Genomic DNA, 25,204 nt, shown 5'->3' with positions numbered 1-25,204 from the left:
CATCCCAGTGTACCCTCCTGAGACTTCTATTAAAGAACCTACACATTGATTGAACTTCCCCTTCTACTAGACTCTTGCTCATCTTTCATCTGTGGAGCCTAGCTTTAATGCCTGACTCATAGTAAATACCCAATAATTGTTTGAATTAATTATCTGACCTCTGAGGTCCTTTAAATCTGCAGGTAAATATCTTATTCAGCAAAGTTTTAAACACCTGGAAGAGTAGAGTAATTACAATGTACATATGCTCTTCTAACGATATTTTATAGCTGATTTTTGTTTTTAGAGTGATTTTGGACATTGAAAAGGCAGGAGGGTAGGGATGGTTCTATGAATTTTGCTAAAATTGGGTAGAAAGAATGAGTGTAACAGTGTCAAAATTAATCAGTTTTCTCTTTTCGTGAGAGCTGATTCTCATACATTCATTTGAAATAGTGTATAGAATGTGAGCGTCAGTGGATAATTTGATGAAATTTGCTGACATGCTTTTAAACAGCTAGGAGATACGCTGCCTCAGACCAGCACCTAAGGGGGGACGTTACATGTCAGCCCTGACATGTTGGCAGACATCATGAATCCAGTCTCCTAGCCATCTCTGGTGTTCTCTTTCACTAGTCATTCCCAATCTCTGTGACGGTGAGCTGTTTCACTTATGCCTTGGCTGTTTAGAAAGTGTGGTTAGTCCTTTCACAAGCTGCAGCAGTGGTTTTCTGCTTTCTTCCTTATTTCCAGGTCTTCCCCTTCTAAATTCCAGTTGTCTGATAATAGGTGGTATATGCACAGCCACTCAAGGAGTCTTCAGGACAGAAACTGCCTATCTCAAAAGGAGCCCATTAATGTTGCTGACATGGAGGAGCAACAGCTGACTGAGTGTGAGGCCCAAGGTTTAATGGGGTCTTATTTGCCAAGACAAGATCAAGGTAATATTTCACCTGCTCTGGTGGAGAAAACACTTTTACTCTGAGTCTTACCTAAAGACATTCTGGGCGAATCAGCTTTCTAATGTAGTAGTCTATCGTGAATGCATCTGTTATATGTAAACACGTCAGAAAAATAGCTTGAATCCAAGTAGAAAATTATTGCCACTGTTAATCTGTCTATACTGGTTTAACTCTTAACAGTTTTGAGGATGAGAGAGTTCTTGGTACTGTCTAAATATTTCACTTCAACTGTTAGATAAGAGTTCTAGGGCCCTAGGGTAAAGTTTTAGGCTTGTCCTTTATTGAAAAATGAGTCAGATCTCTAAAGTAAGCTCTTGTTTTATGAATTAATGAATATAAATTGCTGTATATTTTATGCCTTATAAATCACTATAACTGAAAGGTGTGTTTTATGGCTTGTAAATCAAGGTTTTAATCAGTAAAGAAAGTTTTAAATTAATCCTCAAAAACACATTGTCATAAAAGGTACTCTTAGGCACCTAAATGTATTTTTGTCCATATTCACTGGGGTCTTTTAGTAATCTCATACATTCTACTTAGCTGTGCTTACTTGCTAATGTAGTGACATTTTCTGAAATGTTTTAGGGATGATGTATTTTTTTAATTTGGTAATGATAGCTGATAATTTATTGAGTGAAAAATTTAATGATACCATCGTAAGTAGCTGTCTCATTTTCAACCCTTTTTCCTTCCTTACAAAAGTACTAATATGTTCAGTACCAGATGGTTGGAGAATATAAGTAATAAAAAGGCCATTTCAAACTACTTATATTTTTGTCATCAATAATAAAATATGCTATATATCTTTAGTCAGTTTACATAAACTTTAATTTTTTAATAAAAAATCATGATCAGTATTTTTTTGCCATCTTTAGTATATCAGGAGCATGTCTTACTTTTTTTTTTAATTTAAAAACATTTTGATTGTATTTAGTAAACTATTTGTATTTGGTCCTTTTTTTTAAGTTTCAGTGATATAGGCAGTGCCAAAATTTTCACAAACAACCCAAAGATTTAAAGTATACATTTGAGTATAACTGAAACACTTTTCTGTGTACCTGAGACTAATACAATGTTGTAAGTCAATTATACCCCAATATAAGATAAAAACTTCTTTGAAGTATACATTTGAATCAAAACCATCCCCTAAGAACTAAAATAGATAAATGACAGAAATTACAGAAAGCAGGCTTTATAATATTGCATCTAAGGGATTCTAAGATACAAACATATTTCATGTTAAGACTGAAATAGGGTAGCATCTTAAAAATCAGTGGTATCTTAGACTTCCCTGGTGGTTTAGTAAAGAATTTGTCTGCCAGTGCAGGAGACATGGGTTCAGTCCCTAGTGTGGGAAGATCCTGCATGCCTTGGGGGAACTAAGCCTTTTTACCACAGTTATTGGGCCTGTCCTCTAGAGCCCAGGAGCCATAACAATAACCCCCATTCACAGCAAACAGAGAAAAGCCCAAGTGGCAACAAAGACCCAGCACAACCATAAATAAATAAATAAACCATAATTCCTTTAAAAGAAATTGGTATCTTTTAAAATTTTTAAGTTTATCTGTAATTGTGGTAAAAATACATAAAATTTACCTCTTAACCATTTTTAAGAGCTCAACGATATTAAGTATACTCCCATTATTATGCAGTAGATCTCTAAAATTTTTCATCTTGTAAAACAAATTCTGTACCCATTAAATAGCAACTCCCTTTTCTCCCTCCCCCCATTCTCTGGGAGTCAGCATTTTACTTTCTAAGAGTTTAGCTATTCTAGATAGCTCATACAAATAAAATCATGCAGTATTTATCCTTTTGTGACTGACTTCTTTCATTTAGTATACTGTCTTCAACATTCATCCATGTTTGTAGCATGTGACAGGATTTTCTTTAAAAACCATTGTGTGAGGGACTTCTCTGGCATTCCAGTGGTTAAGACTCCATGCTTCCAATGCAAGGTGTTTGAGTTCTATCTCTGGTCAGGGAACTGGGATCCCACATGTTGAGCATCATGGCCAAGACAAACTAAAAAAATAAAATAATAACACAACTAACAAAAAGACTTCTGGAAAAAAAAATCTGTGTGTGTATCACATTTTCTTTAGTCATTTATCCATTGAGAGACATTTGGGTTGCTTCCACCTCTTGGCTATTGTGAATAATTCTACAATGAAGGTGCGTGTGTACACATCTCCATTTTATTGTAATTCAGTGGACTGTGCGATGAGTAAGTACTCCATTGTGATGGATGTGGCATGATTTTTTTAATCTCATTATTGGACATTTAGTTTGTTTCTAAAGCTTTACTGTTATAAACATTGTTGCAGTGAACCCTCCCATGACTACACTTGTGCAGACCTCTTTAATGTCCTTAGGATACATTTCTAAAACTAGAATTGTTGACTGCAAGTATAAACACACAAGGCTTTTGCAACTTCTTTTTTCATTCCTTCCAGAGGGAACCCCTTACCTGAAATCTGGAATCAGCCTCTTCTCTCATGACACCGAGTCTGATCCCTCTGAAGACAGAGCCCCAGAGCCAGCTCATGTTCACAGCATGCCACCCTCAGCCTCTGCACCGAAATTATCCCAATTTCAAGTAGAAGAATCTACCAAGAATCCAGCTGCTGCTCACATTACTAATACTACAGGGTGTAACCTGAGGGAAGAAAGTATGAGCAAAGAGAAGCCAGAAGTGATATCTTCAACAGAAAGAAGCAACAAAAGACTTTCTATGGTGGCATCAGGCTTGACCCTAAAAGAACTTGTGAGTGTCTCCATATGTATTTCCCTAATGACCAAGCCTTCATTGACATACTGCAGGTGGTTTTAAATGGGTATTAACTGTAAATAACCTATAGGAAGAAATCTAGCCAACAAGCTCATTTCTATGTAATTTAATTTCCATTACTAATTTCTAAAAATTTATACCTAGATAAAGCTATAGCATGAGTTATTTTTATATATATTTACTAAAGGAAATAGAAGAAAGGTTAGAGTGTTCAGTATGATACAGAGCTTTTTTAAGTTTCTTTCTACTGAAAACAAGTAAGTATAAGGTATCTTTTTCCTCCCTTAAGTGAACTTACCAGCATGATTAAATTTCCGCTGGTCTAAGCACATCGTCAGATAGTAGCATTTTTCCATTGCTTATTTATTTTTATCCTGGCTTATTACACTGTTTTGATGTTGTTATATTGTTACGGTAGAATACACACAACATGAAATTTACCTTCTTAACCATTTTTAAGTGTATAGTTCCATTAGTGTTAAGTTTATCACATTGTTGTGCAGCCAATCTCCAGAAGTTTGTTCATCTTGCAAAACTAAAATTCTATACCTATTAAACAGTAACACCTCATTCCCCCTGGCATCACCATTCTACTTTCTGTCTCTATGAATTTGACTATTCTTTGTTGTTGTTGTTCAGTGGCTAAGTTGTGTCTGACTGTTTGCAACCCCGTGGATTGCAGCACACCAGGCTACCCTGTTCTTCACCATCACCTGGAGTTTGCTCAAACTCGTGTCCATTGAATCAGTGATACCATCCAAACATTTCATCCTCTGCTGTCCTCTTCTCTTCCTGCCCGCAATCTTTTCCAGCATCAGGGTCTTTTCTCATGAGTCTGTTCTTCACATCAGGTGGCCAGAGTTTTGGAGCTTCAGCTATTTTCACTATTGAAAAGATTCAATAGTGGATGTCATTTATTGCATGCAGAGAAATGATTCAGTCATTCTTAAATGAGGCCTCCCAGGTGGCGTTCATGGTAAAGAACCCACCTGCCAATACAGGAGGCATCAGAGATTCAGGTTCAAGATGAGGGCATGGCAACCTACTCTAGTATTCTTGTCTGGAGAATCGCATGGACAGAGGAACCTGGCGAGCTATAGTCCATAGGGTCACAAAGAGTCGGACACAACTGAGGCGACTTAGCATGCACACACTCATTCTTAAATATCTTTCTTGATATATCCTTCCTGGGATAGGAGCCATTTTTCATCCTAGCTTGTTGATAGGTTAGCAGCTCCATCTGATCTCTCTAGCCAGATGTGTCTCACTACTAAAACGGCAAAAAGTAAGCTATGTCTGCCCTAGTAGAGACAGTGAATCTCATCAATAATGCGAGAATTCCCACCTCATATTTATGTGCCCAGAATAGCTGTTTGCTCTAAAAATTCATACGTATGTCTGATAATGTTGCTTTTGTTCTTTTGCCAACACATCTAAAATTCCCATTTATTCGTTGAAAATTAGCATTTCTCATTCCTTTGTTTTGTGAGATCAGCTTTTCAGAGGAGGCTAAAATGATGTAATCTTTCTTGCCCTGGGCAATCCTGAACTGCATATTAGATTCTAAGTGGCTTGGGTACTGTTGTCTTTAAACAAGCAAAGAGGAAAACTTTTCAGCTCTATTCAGACTTGCTGAAGTGTGGTAAATTTATTATGAAAGCTTCTGACTGTATTACACATGATTAATTCTGAAGCCCATATTAAGATAATTTTTTCAGCAGTTGCTCTTCTAACTGAACACTGTTTCAAGGCTGGGATTTCAGCAATTAATCAGTTCAGAATTGCTAATGATCCTGGCAGAGGGCAGTGGCAAAAGAGGGAGGATGTCATTAACTTCTCTAGCTTGTCTTTTTCAGTGCCCTTTGGCAGTATGGAGTGAGGCAGCATGAAAGAAAGTTGCTGGGCCTCCATTGCAGTCTCGTGGCACCCATAAACACTGGCGTGGGTGGCGATGGCTAGTCAATGATGACCCTTAGTAAACAAAATTATTTACCAAGCAGTAGCTGCTAATTATGTCAGCTGTGTCCATAATGGATCTGGTTCATTTCTTTTACTGCCTATTGATTTTTTTTTTGGTTGCTAGATAATAGCTCAAAGGCTCTAGATTTCTTTTGGGGAGAGTGTGTGTCTCTTCCAATCCTTCTCCTTAAGACGAATTGATAGATTTGTATTAACCTCTAGAAGCATCTTGACTTGAATGTTTTGAAACTGTCACCAGGGTGAATCTAGTTCTTTATAAGCCACTTATCTGAGCATAACTTTCTGTATAGGCTAGTTACCCCTCAGCTTATAAAGTATAGACTCATAAATCTAAATTATAGTATAAAAGGGTGTCACTCCACAAAGAAACTGTCTTAGGGAATCAAATGATATCTGCATATCTGTTATTAAAGGGAAAATTAATATTATTTTGAATCTTTGGTTATAATTCCATGTCTGCTAGCACAGACTACTTCAGAATTTCTTCCTCTGATTTGTACATAATTTTTATTAAATTACTATTTATTTTGAGACTTCATATTAGAATAAAAAGGGTGTACTTTTTATGAGAAAAAATGGAAATTCAAAACTAGGATAACTAATTCTCAAGCTGTGTACTAGTGGTAATTTATTATAATGTAATATTTGGTTTGGTTTCAGATACTTGTGCAGAAATTTGCCAGAAAACATCACGTCAATTTAACTAATCTAATTACCGAAGAGACTACTCATGTCATTATGAAAACAGGTATACCAAGAGCCTTTACAGAATATGTTATATCTGTTGTATAAAAGTACATGAAGAAATGGGAATCTTTGTTAAGCATAGCATGAATGATGCTCTGTCAGTCAGTTGTTCCAATAGTCAGTCAGTTGTTACCTGATGAAAGGAAAATAATAAGTTTTGCTACTTCCTGAACCTCTTTTATTTTGGGTTAATATTGGAGAGTGATAAGCCAGAACAATGAATCACTTCTAGTCCACCGTGCCTGGACTACACTGTGTGAGGGCTTTCTGGGTAGAACAGAGCCCAAGTCCTAGAGAAACACATGGGGCAAAGAGGGGAATGAGTAGAAGTGAAATCTGCTTATTCAAAATCTAGGTGGTTGGAAACCCTGGCTCCAAGTCCTCTCTCCACTTCAACTCTAGTTTCAGTGTGGTTGAGAGTTTTTCAGGAAACAAGTCCAGTTATCACTCTGAAATAGCCTAGCATATGAAAAAGGAAAAAGAAAGGAAAAATTCATTTGTCCAACTCCTTCCCCTTTTAAAAATCTTAAGTTCGACTTATGTGATGACAAGGGAGACCGCAGAGGCTTTTAGTTGACTGTAAAGGAGATCAATCCTGGGTGTTCATTGGAAGGACTGATGCTAAAGCTGAAACTGCAATACTTTGGCCACCTGATGCGACGAGTTGACTCACTGGAAAAGACTCTGATGCTGGGAAAGGTTGGGGGCAGGAGGAGAAGGGGACGACAGAGAATGAGATGGCTGGATGGCATCACCGACTCTATGGACATGAGTTTGAGTGAACTCCGGGAGTTGGTGATGGACAGGGAGGCCTGGCGTGCTGTGATTCATGGGGTCGCAGAGAGTTGGACACGACTGAGTAACTGAACTGAACTGAAGGTAAATCTGAGTAAACATTTCAGGGCCACTAACTAAGCTCATTTGAAATTGGGCCTTACTGATACAAGCCTAACACCAGAGCAAGTGAGGTGATGATCCTGACACCCCCCCTACACACACACAACCCCACCCACTCTAGAGCAAGCTCTTGGAAGATATGTGCTCTGTTTTGAGCACCATGCTTTCTTTTCACACTGGTCCCTGACAACAGTTTATCCAGAGGTAGATGAAGAGAATGGGGAAAGGGAATTCAGAGCAATGTCATTTGAAGAAGAAATGAAGAAATAAGAAGACCTAAGGAAACAAGACAAGTGTCTTCAAATATCTGAAGAGTTGTTGTCTGGAAAAGGAGTTAGGCTCACTCATGAGCTCTCAAAAGCAAAGATGGGTTCCTGTGGCAAACAGAAAATGCAGGTTGAAGCACACCTCTTAAAACCTTCCTAACAAAATGGATTCTCTAGTCCTCTCTGGGTTTTTCTGTTCATACAACTGTAGGTTCTTGAGCATGTGGTCAAAACTCCTTGGCAGGGACACATTGCCTTGAAACCTTTAAGAGCTTAGGTTTCTACTGTATTAAGATTATACCACGGGAACAGAGGATAATGCTCACAGGAACCAGACAACAAGGTACTGTGAACTAAGTACTGTTTTAGAGATGAATATCTTTAAACTTGAATATATCTTAAGCTATAGGTTTGTATCAAGGCTGCTGATAGGTGAAAAGAAAACTTTAAAATGCAAATTAAATTGAAAGTGGTTCAAGTCTTTAAACTCAAAGGCAATAATACATTTGTTGCTTTTAAACTAGAAATGACCTAAAATTTCTGGGTTTAAAACATATTATTAAATCAACCTTCACAGCAGTTAAACAAAAAGCTTTAAAAATTGTGGGTGGGGGGGTGGGGTGGAGATTTTTTTAAATTTGTGAAGAATTCGGTTAAGAAGAATGGCAGTTGCTACTCCCAGCAGATGGCCTGCTGTGTTCAGGATTTAGTTAAATACATTTCTCCTGTTTAAAACTAAGTGTTCTTTCCTGAGTTCGCTTAGTCCTTCACAGGGGCCTTTAAAACATGAAAAAATAAACAGAAGCGATTCTTCAGCTGCTTTCTAAAATACTTAGGTTGAAAAGAGGAAAACTATGAAAATACTTTTTTTTTTGGTCACTTGCAGGGGAATTAGGAATTAAGGTTAGGATTCCCCAAGTAGAAGTTCTAGGGGTGAAAATCCATCACTTACATTGACATTTCAAATTTAGGATTTCAATAACACTTTTTTTTTCTCCTTTTACATGTACCATCCAGTAAAATAGATCTTCCCCGTCGACACATATCAATACTACCAACATGGGTAATTTCTTGAGCACAATGACAGACACCTTTAACTTGCCTTGGCATCTAGAAAATAGGGCTGACATTTCCTGTGGTCTTGCCTTCCTATCAGCCTTTTCCAAACTTCCAAACATCCACACTGGCTGGTTAGAATTACGAGTGCTTTTAGCCTCTATCACCAGAGGAGTTGGAATCATCCATCCAGACTGATCTCAAGTAGTGTAAGGAGCCTGGGGTGCTTCAGCTTCTTAATGGCAGCCTTTCCTAAATTTATTTTAGACTTCTAATCCTTTGGATGTTTTCCATTTTGCAGATCCTGAGTTTGTGTGTGAACGGACACTGAAATATTTTCTGGGAATTGCAGGAGGAAAATGGGTAGTTAGCTATTTTTGTAAGTACTGTATAATTTTTCCCCTCCTCCCTTTAACACCTTTGAATTGCATTTTGACACCTAACATTTTAACACCTAAGGTTTTTGCTGATGCTGAATCTGAATTAAGGAAAGGTCTTTAACGGTAACACTGAACTAAGTTTTATCTTTAGTGCATATGTCTTTGTTCAGATAAAACGCTGGTGGTATGAGGGGAAATGTTTTTCTTTTGATAACTAATAGGACCTAATCTGCTCCAGGCAGTGTTAAGCATAAAAACTACGGATTTATTTAATTGTAGGCAGAAATCCACGTGCAGCAAGCACTTTTTATAATGTTAAATTAAGCATCAACAGTCTCTCGAAGGAAGTCTATTAAGGAGCTGTGGTTTTACAAAGAGAGACTCTCTGTTGAGTGTTATTTCTCCCACACTCTTATGTGAATCACTTCACCATCCACCTCCATGAAAGGAGGTCTTCTGCTCTTGTGTAACCTGTCTTTTCTGTGATCTCTTCAGGGGTCACCCAGTCTATTGAAGAAAGAAAGATGCTGGATGAGGTAGGTACTCTGTTTTACAAACTAATCAGAGAGACTTTATACCACTGAATCAGTCACCAAAAATTTATCTGCTTCCTTCCTTGCACTACTTTCTAAAGATTTTCTTTAACAATATGGATCATCAAGAGTTATGCAGGGATTTCCGTGGTGATCAGTGGTTAAGGATTTGCTTTCCAATGCAGGCAATGCGGGTTCAATCCCTGGTTGGGAAACTAAGATCGCATATTCCTCTGGGCAACTAAGCCTGCACACTGCAACTAGAGAAAGCCCACGCACTGCAGGGAAGACCCAGTGCTGCTGCTGCTGCTGCTGCTGCTAAGTCACTTCAGTCGTGTCCGACTCTGTGTGACCCCATAGACGGAAGCCCACCAGACTCCCCCGTCCCTGGGATTCTCCAGGCAAGAACACTGGAGTGGGTTGCCATTTCCTTCTCCAATGTGTGAAAGTGAAAAGTGAAGTCGCTCAGTCGTGTCCGACCCTTAGCGACCCCACGGACTGCAGCCTACCAGGCTCCTCCATCCATGGGATTTTCTAGGCAAGAGTACTGGAGTGGCTTGCCATTGCCTTCTCCGACCCAGTGCAGCCCCCCCAAAAAGAAAAAAAGAGTTATGCAGAGCAAACTAGGAAATTCTGTGTTCTCAGTTGTTTGTTTCAATAGAAACAATCCTTTCCTCAGAGAAAAGAAAAGGAATTTATAAAGTAGCAAACAAAGATTCATAAACAGGAGAAACCGGCCCACCTAAATCTTACACGCATACATACACCTTTGTAGAAAACTCATTCACAGTTGAAGAAGATTCCTTCATATTAACGTGCAAATGTGTCTGTTTAGAAATCTGATTCCTTCAAAGAGATTTTACTCTTTGATACTGAGAACAGTGAGAGGTAAATAAGATAGAGCGTAGGAGGAGGAATAATTTTAGCACAGCCATCTTAGAGCTGCTGGTGACAACAGATCAGGCAAAATAAAATTACCAAAAAACAGTTTTAAACTATTATGCACTATTCAGTATATTCATAATTAATTAATTGACATTTCTGTTGGTTTTAACTTTCAGTGACATATTACTGGGAGCCTACTATCTGCTGGGCACCAGGGATACAGCAGAAAGCAAGACTGATAGGCCTCTGCTCTGGTGGGCTGAATGTTCATTGGGAGGTGGGAGATACATAATAAATAAAGATAAATAGATAAAGGTGTGTTTAAATATCAATAAGCACTATAAGAAATATACAGAACAACAGACTGGCAGTTGACTGGGGACAGAGGTTGACTATTAATATTTAGGTAAAGAGACCCAGGAAGCTTTCTGAAAAGCTTGAGCTGAGACCTAAGAAACAAGAAAGAATTGGCCTTGAAAAATGTAGGGAACAAATGTTATAGGCAGAGGACAGCAAACATAAAGGTCTTAAGAAAGGAATGAGCTTGGTTTGTTAAAGAAAAACAGACCAGGGAGGAACTTCTCTGGTGGTCCAGTGGCTAAGACTCTGCACTACCAATGCAAGGGACCCAGGTTCAGTCCTTGGTCAGGGAACTGGATCTCACATGCTACAACTAAGAGTTCACATGCTGCAGCTGAAGATTGTAGGTCCTGTGTGCTGCAACTAAGACCCAGTGCAGCCAAATAAATAAATATTTTTAAAAAAAGAAAAATGGGCCAGTATAGCTGGGGAGTTGGTGAATCTTACGTAGGCAGCTGAGGTTAGACAAGATGTTGGAGAAGGTCATAGACAAGGGCCAGATTTGGTGTGGGTCATGGTAAAGAGTTTGAATGTTATCTTTACAGTAATGAGGCCTGGAAATGGTTAAGAAGAGTTTAGTTTGCGATGGTTGGAAATAAGACTTACTAATAGGTTAAATTGGAGGATGGGGTAAAGAAAGGAATTGAGAGGGTAATGCTTAAATTTTTGTCCTGAACAATGAAGTGGATGTACAGTTCAGTTGCTCAGTCACGTCCAACTTTTTGCCACCCCATGGACTGCAGCAGGCCGGGCTTCCCTAACCATCACCAACTGCCAGAGCCTGCTCAAACTCATGTGCATCTAGTCGATGATGCCATCCAACCATCTCATCCTCTGTCATCCCCTTCTCCTCCTCCCTTCAAACTTTCCCAGCATCAGGGTCTTTTCCAGTGAGTCAGTTCTTCGCATCAGGTGGCCAAAGTGTTCAAGTTTTACTTTCAGCTTCAGCAACGATCCATCCAATGAATATTCAGGACTGATTTTGTTTAGGATGGACTGTTTGGATCTCCTTGTAGTCCAAGGGACTCTCAAGAGTTTTCTCCAACACTGCAGTTCAAAAGCATCAATTCTTCGGCACTCAGCTTTCTTTGTGGTCCAATTCTCACATCCATACATGACTACTGGAAAAACCATAGCCTTGACTAGATGGACCTTTGTCGGCAAAGTAATGTCTCTGCTTTTTAATAAGCTGTCTAGGTTGGTCATAGCTTTTCTTCCAGGGGCAAGCGTCTTTTAATTTCATGGCTGCAGTCACCATCTGCAGTGGTTTTGGAGCCCAAGAAAATAAAATTTGTCACTGTTCCCACTGTTTCCTCATCTGTTTGCCATAAAGTGATGGGACCAGATACCATGATCTTTGTTTTTTGAATGTTGAGTTTTAAGCCAGCTTTTTCACTCTCCTCTTTCATTTTCATCAAGAGGCTCTTTAGTTCTTCACTTTCTGCCATAAGGGTGGTGTCATCTGTGTATCTGAGGTTATTGATATTTCTCTCAGCAGTCTTGATTCCAGCTTGTGCTTCATCCAGCCCAGCATTTCTCATGACGTACTCTGCATATAAGTTAAATAAGCAGGGTGACAGTATACAGCCTTGATGTCCTTCTTTTTCAATTTGGAACCAGGTCTTTGTTTCATACCTAGTTCTAACTATTGCTTCTTGACCTGCATACAGATTTCTCAGGAGGCAGGTTAGGTGGCTGGTATTCCCATCTCTTTAAGAATTTTCCACAGTTTGTTGTGATCCACACAGTCAAAGACTTTGCCATAGTCAGTAAAGCAGAAGTAGATGTTTTTCTGGAACTCTCTTGCTTTTTTCTATGATCCAACAAATGTTGGCCTTTTTTTTTTTTTTTTTTTTTAAATGTTGGTAATTTGAACTCTGTTTCCTCTGCCTTTTTTAAATCCAGTTTGAACGTCTGGGAAGTTCTTGGTTCATGTACTATTGAAGCCTCGCTTGGAGAATTTTGAGCATTTCTTTGCTAGCCTGTGAGATGAGTGCAGTTGTGTGGTAATTTGAACATTCTTTGGCATTGCCTTTCTTTGGGATTGGAATGAAAACTGACCTTTTCCAGTCCTGTGGCCACTGCTGAGTTTTCCAAATCTGCTGGCATATTGAGTGCAGCACTTTCACAGCATCATCTTTTAGGATTTGAAATAGCTCAACTGCAATTCCATCACCTCCACTAGCTTTGTTCGTAGTGATGCTTCCTAAGGCCAACTTGACTTCGCATTCCAGGATGTCTGGCTCTAGGTGAGTGATCACACCACTGTGGTTATCTGGGTCATGAAGATCTTTTTTGTACAGTTCTGTGTATTCTTGCCACCTCTTAATATCTTCTGCTTCTGTTACGTCCATACCATTTCTGTCCTTTATTGTGCCCATCTTTGCATGAAATGTTCCCTTGGTATCTCTAGTTTTCTTGAAGAGATCTCTAGTCTTTCCCATTCTATTGTTTTCCTCTATTTTGCATTGATCGCTAAGGAAGGCTTTCTTATCTCTCCTTGCTATTCTTTGGAATTCTGCATTTAGATGGGTATATCTTTCCTTTTCTCCTCTGCCTTTAGCTTCTCTTCTTTTCTCAGCTATTTGTAAGGCCTCCTCAGGCAACCATTTTGCCTTTTTGCATTCCATTTTCTTGGGAATGGTCTTGATCACGCCTCTTGTACAATTGTCAGGAACCTCCGATTGTCAGGAACAATGAAGTGAATGTTAGTGATGTTAATTAGATAAGGAAGACTTGAGGGAGAAGCTTGTTGGGAGGGGGAGGAGTGAGGCAGGAGTAGAATCAAGAGCTCTGTTTTATTTATTTATTTATTTATTTATTTATTTTCGGCTGCTCTGGGTCTTCATTGCTGCAGGCAGCCTTTCTCTAGTTGCAGGAGAGCAGGGACTACTCTAGTTTTGGTGCACAGGCTTCTCACTGCAGTAAGCGTCTCTTGTTGCGGCTTGCAGGCTCTAAGGTGCAGGCTCAGTACTTGTGGCTCACAGGCTTAGTTGCCCAGAGCATGTAGGATCTTCCTGAACTGGTATCCCCAGCATCGCAAGGCAGATTCTTAACCACTGGACCACCAGGGAAGCCCCATGAGCTCTGTTTCAGATGGATGGATTTGGGAAATTATGTTGTGTGACACCCAGATAGAGGTTAGTAGGCACAGGGGTACGATGAGGACTGTAATTTTAAGGTCATCTTCAAATAGATGATATATTTATCACTAGACTCTTCTCACTCACATGACCAGGAAATATTCGGAGTTTTTTTTTTTTTTTTGACCATACCAGGCAGAATTTGAGATTTTAGTTCCCCAACTGGGATAGAACCCGTGCCCCTGCACTGGAAGCACAGAGTCTTAACCACTGGACCACAGGAAAGTCCCAGAGTTATTTCACCTAATAACAGCCTATGATTATACTCACGACTTTATTTTTCTTTGCAATACTCTTAGCAACAGATGTAGTCCCTGACAATCTGAGTTTCAGTAAGAATTGTTTCTAAGCATTCTTTTCCTCAAATTCTCCCAAAAGCTCTAACCTCTCCAATCTGATTAGTCTTTATTTCCTCATCCTTGACCAGTCAAAATATCATTATGAAAAGCCTCTTTCTTCAGTATATTAAATGTATATTTTATCATTTTGGTTTCATTAACTGTAAATCTCTCAGTGGGAAACCTGAGAAGGCCTAACTTCTTTCGATGGTAATACAGATTGATTTAAAAGATCAGGAATTCTCCAGTTATCTTTAAACAGCCCAGTATTAGCGGTTTAATCTAAATGCTAAGTGAATGTTTTGAGAGGAGATAGGTGTTGAAAATTAAAATACATCAAGTCCCAGTGAGGTGAAAAGCCAATTGTTAGTTTCTGTCCAGAAAGATTTGCTTCAGTGAATTGATTTCAGCATCTCAGATGCTGGTCATTTCATTCATTCTACCAATAAGGATGATTTTGGGGGAAGGGGGTCAAAACTACCTGGCAATACATTCCTTAAATATGACGTATCTCCTCTGTTTCCATTGAAGGAAGCTTCTTTTTCTCTGACCCCTGTGGTTTGGGTTTGGTTTCTTTCAGCATGATTTTGAAGTCAGAGGAGATGTTGTTAATGGAAGAAACCATCAAGGCCCAAAGCGAGCAAGAGAATCCCAGGACAAGAAGGTAAAGCCCTTCTCCCCAGTGTTGACAAAAAACCCACCCACTCCTCTGCATTCCGACCCGCTTCAAGGAGATGGTCTCATTCATCTTATAAGGGGCCTTATAAGATGGTCCCTTACACTGCTAGAATACCAAGTAGGTGCGTTCATAATAGGTTTTTTTGTTTGTTTGTTTTTTAGCTTTCCTAACCCAACGAAGTAAATAAGTAAAGTCATTCCTCAATACCCTTGGGGAATTGGTACCAGGAAACCCTGAAGATAACCAAAATCCAAGGATGTTCAAGTCCCTTTTAAAAATGATGTAGCATTTGCATATCTTCCCTTACATTGTTTTAAAATTTTTGCTTTGGTTGCTGTGCTCAGACTTTCTCTAGTTACTGTGAGCAGGGTCTACTTTCTCATTCGGTGACTTCTCTTGTTGCAGAGTATGTACACTTCAGTAGTTAGGTCTCATGGGCTCTAGAGCGCAGGTTCAGTAGCTGTGGCACCCAGGCATAGTTGCCTCAAGGCATGTGGGATCTTCCCAGAACAGGGACCAAACCCATGTCCCTCCTACTGGCAGGCAGATTCTTAACACTGAACCACCAGGGAATTCCATTTCCCATATACTTTAAATCAAATGTGCTGCTGCTAAGTTACTTCAGTCGTGTCCGACTCTGTGCGACCCTATAGACAGCAGCCCACCAGGCTCCCCTGTCCCTGGGACTCCAGGCAAGAACAGTGGAGTGAGTTGCCATTTCCTTCTCCAATGCATGAAAGTGAAAAGTGAAAGTGAAGTCGCTCAGTCGTGTCCGACTCTTCGTGACCCCATGGACTGCGCTCTACCATCCTCCTCCGTCCATGGGATTTTCCAGGCAAGAGTACTGGAGTGGAGTGCCATTGTCTTCTCCGTTAATCAACTCTCAGTTGCTGCTAATATCTAGTACAGTGTAGATGGTACATAAATAGTTGCTAAAAAGCAAATTCAAGTTTTGCTTTTTGGAACTTTCTAGAAAAAAATTTTTTTTTTTTTTTTCAAATATTTTCCATTGACAGTTGATTAAATCTGGACACAGAACTTGTTGGATCCAATAAGGCAGTGGGCCAACTGTATTATCTGTTTTATAAATGAGGGAGCTTAGAGGTTTAGGGAAGTTATGTAATTTGGATTTCATTCTAGGGTGCAAATCTTAGCTGATAAATGGCAGAGCTGGCACTTGAGATAGATGTGAATCTAAAACCTTTGCGCTTTCTCCTTTGCGGTGGTGTTTCTCTACAGAGAAAGTGCTGTGAGGGGGATGTACCCAGTGCTGTCTGGGCAGCATAGAGGAAGTGATAATCATTAACAACATCTATGCCATGTTCACTATATCCAGGGACTGCTAATTAAGAATGTTACAGCAACTCTAGGAAGCATTTATTATAATTATGCCTATTTTATAGATGAGAAAATTAAGGCTCAAAGAGGTTGAGTAAATTGCCCAAGCTCACACAGCTAGTTGTGAGCCCAACTAGAAGCTGAACCCCTGCAGTCTCCGTCTCCAATCTGACTCTTAATGACAACACCATAGTTTCCTGGCATGTTATAGGAGGTTTCATACAGGAGGAAAATTAATTATTCTAACAACTTTACAAATAAAAGACTATAGGCCCAGGAAGATTCAGTGACTTTCCTCCCCCGATCATACCATTGTGGATGATGTAGCCAAAATTATGTCATTCTTTCAGGGAGAAATCCAGGCAAGATTTCACACCTTCAGAAAGACACATGTACCCCAGTATTCATTGCAGCACTATTTACAATAGTCAGGTCAAATTGATAAGTGAATGGATAAAGAGGATTTGGGGGGTGTGTATACACACTGGAATTTTACTCAGCCATAAAAAGGAATGGAATTGGGTCATTTGTAGTGATGTGGATGGACCTAGAGTCTGTCATATAGAGGGAAGTCAGAAAGGGAAAAAGAAATATTGTACATTAATGCAAATGTATGGAATCTAGAAAAATGGTATTGTTGAGCCTGTTTGCGGGGCAGGAGTAGAGATGCAAACATAGAGAACGAACATGTGGACACAGTGCAGGAAGGGGAAGGTGAAATGAATTGGGAGAGCAGCACTGACATATATACACTACCATGTGTAAAATAGCTAACTAGTGGGAAGCTGTTGTAGAGCACAGGGAGCACAGCTCAGTGCTCTGTTATGACCTAGAGGGGTGGAATGGGCTGGGGAAATGGGAGGAAGGTTCAAGAGGGAGGGGATATATATATATATATATATATATATATATATATACACACACACACACATATAGCTGATTCACGTCATTGTGCAGCAGGAACTAACACAACACTGTAAAGCAGTTATACTCCAACTTAAAAAAAAGAAAAAGATTTCACACCTGTAGGTCAGGCCTGAACTGGCTGCTCTTGGGTCACACTGAGCGCTGATGCTCTTGGTCTGCATTCCCTCCTTTTCCAAGTGTGCACCACTGGGCATCTCAGAACATCCCCATACAGAGCACCTCCTGTTCCTTTATAGGACTTGAGAGAGAGCCAACAGAGATGCTTTTCTGAGAAAAACTGCTTTGGGAGATGAGCATAGATCAAGCCCTGGAGCTCAAAAACCCCTGGGGTTGGCATACCCCCACCCTTTGAGCCTATCAAGTAATGTCCAGATGCCAAGAAAAGTTTCTGCCCTGTTTCTCCTCCTGCTTGGGCCCCAGGGCAGCTCTGTGTGAACCAGTCAGTTGTTTTTATTCCACTGGATGCGAGGCAGAATCCGCACGAGATTCTTCCCTCCTTGAAAGGAAAGTCCAGCGTTTGGGGTTTTGTCCTGCATTTGGGATGGCAGTGACAGAACGTGCTGGTCAAAGTAATATCGTTCATAAGACACCAGGAGTCACCGTAGTGTTTTCTTGTGGCAGAGAAATGTATTTGAAGAGGTGAAATTTCGGATTTCCTTTCTCATAACTAGACATCCTCATCAGTGAATGACAGCTGGATGTTGACATCCAGAATGGAATTAGGAATTAGAATTCCTAATCTTTTGTACTATTTGCAGCAACATTTGGCTCCAGTTGGACTTCCCTGGTAGCTCAGTTAGTAAAGAATCCTCCTGCAATGCAGGAAACCCTGGTTTGATTCCTGGGTTGGGAAGATCCGCTGGAGGAGGGATAGGCTACCCACTCCAGTTTTCTTGGGCTTCCCTCGTGGTTCAGCTTGTAAAGAATCCACCTGCAATGTGGGAGACCTGGGTTCGATGCCTGGGTTGGGAAGATCCTTTGGAGATGGGAACAGCTACCCACTCCAGTACTCTGACCTGGAGAATTCCATGGACTGTACAGTCCATGGGGTCCAAAGAGTCAGACACGACTGAGCGACTTTCACTTCACTTCACTTGGCTCCAGCTGGCTGTCTGGAGACAACTTTTAGCATCATAAACATGTAGGTCCTGCCAACAGGTTTGGGATGCAGTTTATTTGTAGAGATAGTAAGAATGGCACAGATGGAGATTGTCATTTACAGCAGAAGCAGACTTGTCCTGCTGTCTGTCCTTATTCCTCTGGCTGAGGTTAAAGTGAGAGGGGAGGAAGGAGAGAGGTGAGCATTTCCTAAAAAGCCCTATGTGTTTTTAGCTTCCTGATTTTTCTCTGTTCCAGTCTCTCTTAAAGCCATGTGAGTTCTAGGCCTAGACAGTTTTCGTTTTTGTGGAATAGGGAGAAAGAAGGAGGGTCAGGAGAGAACACAGGCTACCTAAATCGTATGTATCCAGCCAACTGGCACAATTTCGACTTTTTCTTTAAAATGATACCAAATTTCTTCCCTAAGAACCTGTGCCAAAGCATGGGTAAGAATTTGCTTGTCTGGAAAGAGTCGCCACCAGCCACACGAAGCTGTTTACATTGTAATTAACTAAAATTAAATAGGAAGTTCAGTTCCTCAATCATCCTGATCACATTTCAAGTGGTGGTTAGCTACAGGTAACTCATTAAAGCAAATATAGAACATTTCCACCATCACAGAAAGTTCTTTTGGACAGTCTGTCGAGTACTGTGAGTAGAAGAGGTACCTACAAGTTACATTGTGATCTGTGTCTCCTGAAATTTATGCAGTCAGCTTAGTGGAGAGAGGCAGAATCAGGCTTCACTTTCAGATTAAAGACAACTTGGGTTGCCTGAAGGAACAATGGCCATTCAAAGAGCATTGTGAAGGCAGGAACAGATGTTCTAGGACTAGAAGAAAAGGAGCATGTACACATAAAATAAATACGAACCTCTCTGGCAGTTAGGGTCAGGGTTCGTACTGACTTATCAAGTCTGGATAAATATCAAACTTCTTATGATAACTTGAATCTTTTGCCATCCAAGCCTTTTCTTAAACATAGAGGAGGACCAGTTTTTTCCTTCTCCTCTTACGAGAAGTATAGTTAACCTGCACAGGTCAGGGGAGAGCCTAGACCTGATTGGTACCAAGGTGGGATGCTCAGCCCTTGAACAACAAAGAATGATTGTCTGTAGAGTAGATCAAATACATATAGCACTTAAATTCTTCTAAAATCCATCAGTGTTCTGGACACTGGGCTGATTATCTCTGGAAAATAGCAGCAGAAATTATCAGGTGTTAAAGAAAAGGAGAAGTTCTTACTTTTAAGAGTCTCTATATTGCTTTGGGGGGAAGTTGACCCCCATGGCATATGGGATTTTAGTTCCCCAACCAGGGACTGGACCCTTGCCACCTGTTTCGGAAGTGCCATCATAACCACTGGACCACCAGGTAAGTCCTCTATATTGCTTTTTATAAAATCCATATCTTTTACAACGAATGTTTCTTTCTCTCCACTCCTCTGTCCCTCTTTCTCCCAGATCTTCAAGGGCCTAGAAATCTGTTGCTATGGACCTTTTACCAATATGCCCACAGGTAAGAGAACTGCTAAATCCAGCACCAACCTTTCCCCTACATCGTCACCTTATGGGGGTTCCCTCAGGTGGGTGAGATATTCTAGAGGTTATTCTCTTTCTCTACCACCCATCAGACAAAACTGCACCTAAATAGCCTGTAGCCGAGAACTAGCCCAGTGCCCCTTCTCAAGAGCTAGAAGGCAGTGAAGAGTTAGCACACAGTATGCTCTGTGCTCAGTGGGATAGAGCTGCTTTTACTGCCCTTTGGTCTAAGAAAGTGGGAAATAATAAGTTAGGGAGAAGATACCTTTTAGGCTTGAAAATGTCAAGAAACAATTCTGCTCCTCCTAAACCATCTTTATTTGAAACAGAGACAAAAGCACAGCAGCTGCCTCTAAGCCCTGTGGGCCTGGGGCCCCACACAGGCCCAGAGTAGAGGAAGACTCTTGATGAACATTTTCTAATTAAATTTGATACTGAATGTAATGTTATGTTGAGAAGTGCTGTGGAACTCAGCTCTGGAGTTGTGCAGTGCTGAGGTACTGAGGTGTGTATAGATTTGGTTCATTCTTTTCCAAACAGAGGCTACCCTCTGGCTACCCAGCTTTGCCTCTGTACCCACTTCTGTCCCAGGGATCAGGTCCTCCTACTCCCCCGAGGACCAGATGAGCAGAACCTGGCAAAGTAATTTTACTTTTGTCTTTGTTTACTGATTGGATTTTTATGAAATTTCCAAGTGCCACTCAGAGCTTTCTGAGTGTTTCTGTACTTTGATATAATGAGAACCGGGGTCTCTAGCAGCTGTCATGAGTTAATGGACCTCAGTGTACTCAGCCAAACAAAAAGGAGCATCTCAGCAATCCCTAGAAATGGACTGACTGATGGAAAAGAGAACTTGAAGCTGCCTGGAAGCCACCCAGCGGTCAGTTCTGCTGATTTTCCAGGTCCAAGTGGCATATCTCTAGCATCTCTTCGGGTTTTTCTTCCCCCAAGTGATTTGATTCCAGCTCTGTAGACAGCCTTTCCCCACTTGCTGAGTCTCTGTCCATGGTGACTTGTATTTTTTCTTGACTAAATGAATTATCTTCCCGTCTCTTGACATTTACAGTAATTACCACCAAGCATGGTGCTCGCAGTGGCTGTGATTATCAATTACCAACACAGAATTAGGCAGGGAAGGAGGGATGGCGGGTGGGTATTTTTTCATAGTATCTTAGCCAGCAATTTAGCAAATTAATGGAAATTAGATCTCTGGTGTTTTTTTTTTTTTTTCTTCCAAAGAGTTTCATTTGAGAGACTTTGACCTTATATACTAAGTGGCCTTATGGGTACTGATAAGCAAAGTAAGTAGCATATCAGTGGCAAATTGACTTACTTTGTAGAATTAGAATTTGTAGTTTAAGGCCTTTCTGTCCCTTTGGAGTGGCAAAACATGGACTCTCCCACTGAGAAGTTTTGCTGTAAGCCTTCATCCAGAGGAGGATGGGTTAGAGAGCTCAGATAAATGTGTAGATTACTATAGTGATTTTGAGTCTAAATGTCCTGTTTAGATCAACTAGAGTGGATGGTGCAGCTGTGTGGGGCTTCTGTGGTGAAGGAGCCCTCATCATTCACCCCAGGCCAGGTAAGTGTTTGGTGCCCTATCAGGAAGGACATAGTATCCTGTCCTGAGATTGAGCAAGACAGAACCCATCAGCCCCTAGTGTACCCTCAGGTGCCTCACCTCACTCTGACCCTTCACTGACTTTGTAGCTGTGCCAGAAGACTCTATCTCTAAGGGATAAGTGAGAACCTAAGAGCTCCAGGTATTTAACACACCTAGGGGATGCTCTTTCCCTCTGTGCATGTGTGCTCAGTCGCTCAGTTGTATACAACTCTGTGACCTCATGGACTGTAGCCCGCCGGGCTTCTCTGTCTAGGAGATTCTCCAGGCAAGAATGCTGGACTGGGTTGCCATTTCCTCCTCCAGGGGATCTTCCCAACCCAGGGATCAAACGTGGTCTCCTGCATGTCCTGCGTTGGCAAGTGAATTCATTACCACCGAGCCACCTGGGAAGCCCTCTTTCCCTCTGACCCTTCCTTTTTACCATGTGCCCTTCTCCCTCATTTGTGTGGTCACCCGCAGAGTAGTCTGCTTCAGCAAACCATTGAGGAGTGGTGAAGTGACAGTCACCAAAGTCCTGTTCTGACACCCTTAATGCTTTTTCCTTCCTGGGGGGTGCAGGGTACTCACCCAGTTGTGGTCGTGCAGCCAGATGCCTGGACAGAGGATGCTGGCTTCCGTGGTGAGTCTCTCTGTAAGCCTTCATCCAGAGGAGTCTGGGGTAGAAGGTCCAGGTTAAGTGTGCATATTACTGTGGTGATTTTAGGTCTAAATGTCCTATTTGTATCAACTGGGTGGAGGATGCACCTGTGAGGGCCTCCAGCAGGCCATAGGCTTGTACTTGCATCCTATGGTGTGGGATGCATTTTATTCACCACAGATTACCTAGTGGTTGATTAACACAGTTCTCAGTACACTCTTATGTGCTCTATAAATATTTGTTGCATGAATGAATGGCTGAAATGTCCTTTCAAAACATGTTTATTTTGTATTTTAAAAGTAGTGCCTGAATTGTTTCCCTGGGCGGGGGGGAAGGGTAAAATATGAAAATTCATCACATAAAATATAAATGAGCACAAACACAATAAAATAATCCCAGTAAATCCACTTGGAGAGGATCACCAGAAAGTTCTTCCAGGCCTCTGTGTGTGTGTGTCTTTGTATGCACACCTTATTTTACACAGATGCGATCATGCTCATCAACTGTTTTGCTTTTTCACTTAAGATATTGCAAACATGTTTCCACATCATTAAATTGCAGTGCTGTTTTGCTCTTTCCGTTGATTTTTCCTTTACCAGATGGGAGCGCATGTTAATAAAGTTGCCAGAGGCTGTAGGCTTTTACCCACAGTCACTCCTGGGCTTCAGAGTAAGGTTCTATTAATACATCCTGAAGCATTGCTGAGGATCCGTGCGTGATTTTGCTCCTGCCTGAGGAGCTCTACAAACTCATCCAACCAGTTGTCCCGAGTAGATTTAGAGTCTCGTCTGGGAAATGTGAACTGATACTAATCTCTGCTTGTGTTCTCTGTCCCCAGTGATCGGGCAGATGTGTGAAGCACCAGTGGTTACCCGAGAGTGGGTACTGGACAGTGTGGCCCTCTACCAGTGTCAGGAGCTGGACACCTATCTGGTCGCCCAGAGCTGCTGCTGATTCCAACCAGCCGTGTATATTAGAGATAGGGCCTGTCTCTGCAGGACCCCAAAAATGAGCTTAAGAAATGGTCTTTTTCCAGGTCTAAGAAGTGCCTCTTCAGTACTTCCACAGCCCTGATTACTAAATATTTTATGTACATTAGCCTGAAAAGAACTTCTGACTCTGCAAGGGTCGCTTAAAGATTTTTTGCTTCAGGTCTCCCTTTGAAATCTGCCATAAGCACAAAATTGTAGTAATTTTTCATCTGAAAAGAATTTAAAATCATTTAAACCCCACCAATTGAACAGGATGCTGATTCATTATTTATCAGCCCTATTCCTTGTCCGAGGGTGAGCTGGAGGCACAGAGTGACTGGCCGCAAGAGAATAGCTGGTTTCCCCAAATTTGTTTCTCAAAAACCTTGTGTTCTTAAAGGCTAAAAGTCAGATCCTCAATGGAAGGTGAGTGCTTGAGGATATGTGACATGACTTAAAATCAGAACAATCCCAGGGCAGCTCTCAAGTGTTGGAGTGGAGCATTGGCGAGTGAATCCAGAGGCAGATAATGGATATAATATAAAATTTGAGGGTTATTTAGAAGAGAGGGGAGTCATACTGGCCCTGATCTCCTAAAGTCTGGGCCATAGTTGTTGGATTTCTAAAGAAATTCTCAGCACTAATGTGCTCTAAAACAGAATCTTTTTAAGAACTGGTGTCCAAAGAGAGTCTTCTAACTCCCCATTAGTAATAAATAAAATGTTTATTGTAGCTCTGATATGTGACCCATTCCTCTTGAAATGTAAGATCTCTGATATGAATATTTCATGTCCATGAGACGACGGATCCCACCAGGAAAGGAGCTGTTTGCTTTCCTTGAGGTAATTTTTTTTCCCTTTGCTCCCTATTGCTGAACTGTACAGATTCATAAATAATTTTGTTTGCTGAAGGAAGAGAAAGTGTTTCATAAACTCATGATCCAGGACTGTTTATAACTGTTGGAAGGACTAGGTCTTCCTTAGTCCCCCAGTGTGTGGGGCAGTAAAGACTTGATTGTACAAAATATGTTTTGTAAATGTTGTATTTTCACCTGCAAATAAACTCGGTAGCAAACACTTCCACCAAGTCTGACGGCTCACTTGCAGACTTGCTTGGAGCCTTTTCTCACTCTACGTTCATCTCTGCTGTTACTGTTGTTTAGTTGCTAAGTCGTGGGTCCAACTCTTTGCGGCTCCTCTGTCCATGGGATTTCCCAGGCAAGAATACTGGAGTGGGTTGCCATTTCCTTCTCCAGGGGATCTTCCCAACCCAATGATCCAACCCAAGTCTCCTGCATTGGCAGGCGGATTCTTTACCACTGAGCCACCAGGGAAGCCCCTCTCATCTGTTAAATGGGGGTAATAATAGTACCTACCTCCTAGGATTATCAAGGGGACTTCAAAATCTTATTGTACTTGTTTTGTGTTGCTGCCATAACAAATTGTCACTAATCTAGTGGCTTAAAAAGACACCCATTTATTATCTTGTAGTTCAGTAGGTCAGAAGTCCAACTCAGCTCAGCTGGTTTCTTTGTTTCAGGTTTCACAGGACTGTGTTTCTTCCCAGAGGCTCTAGGAATGAATGTTTCCAAGTTCATTTCATGTTGTCCAAATTGTTCCTTGCAGTCTTATGACTGAGATATCTGTTCCTTGCTGACTGTCAGCCAGAGGTCATCCTTAGCTTCTAGAGGTCACCCACATTCCAAACTCATGGCCTTTTACCTACATCTTCAGAAGCCAGCATTGCCTGCGCAAATTTCCTCACAGGATCTCTCTGACTCCTGCTTCTACCTCATAACTTCTGCCAGAGAAATTTCTGTTTCTGGTAGGAGTGTGAAAGTGAAGTCACTCAGTCGTGTCCAACTCTTTGCGATCCCATGGACTGTAGCCTACCAGGCTCCTAAATCCATGGGATTTTCCAGGCAAGAATACTGGAGTGGGTTACCATTTCCTTCTCCAGGGGATCTTCCTGACCCAGGAATCAAACCCTGGTCTCCCACATTGCAGTCAGACGCTTTACTGTCTGAGCTACCAGGGAAGCCAGTAGGAGTGTACCCACCAGGTAATCCAGGGTA

The 25,204-nt window shown here is 41.0% G+C and overlaps 1 protein-coding gene across 3 annotated transcripts in view; it reads left to right on the top strand.

The window, feature by feature from the left end:
* The window catches only part of BRCA1 (BRCA1 DNA repair associated), a 70,322-nt gene extending 46,069 nt beyond the window's left edge, over positions 1-24,253 (top strand). For 2 of the 3 annotated variants that reach the window (XM_055407958.2, XM_055407952.2), the window contains exons 14-23: positions 733-920; positions 3,398-3,708; positions 6,373-6,460; positions 8,980-9,057; positions 9,554-9,594; positions 14,898-14,981; positions 19,821-19,875; positions 21,407-21,480; positions 22,081-22,141; positions 22,998-24,253. In XM_055407958.2, coding sequence (XP_055263933.2) covers positions 733-920; positions 3,398-3,708; positions 6,373-6,460; positions 8,980-9,057; positions 9,554-9,594; positions 14,898-14,981; positions 19,821-19,875; positions 21,407-21,480; positions 22,081-22,141; positions 22,998-23,113 — 1,096 coding nt within the window. In that variant the 3' untranslated portion in view covers positions 23,114-24,253. The remainder of the gene's footprint in view (positions 1-732; positions 921-3,397; positions 3,709-6,372; positions 6,461-8,979; positions 9,058-9,553; positions 9,595-14,897; positions 14,982-19,820; positions 19,876-21,406; positions 21,481-22,080; positions 22,142-22,997) is intronic. The other variant, XM_055407955.2, reaches the window with a different exon arrangement.
* Positions 24,254-25,204: the final 951 nt, after the last annotated feature.

This window comes from Moschus berezovskii, chromosome 20 (assembly GCF_049115385.1).
Source record: "Moschus berezovskii isolate FMDL1 chromosome 20, NW_MosBer_1.0, whole genome shotgun sequence".
NCBI lineage: Eukaryota > Metazoa > Chordata > Mammalia > Artiodactyla > Moschidae > Moschus > Moschus berezovskii.
This window is presented reverse-complemented; position numbering and strand designations above follow the sequence as displayed.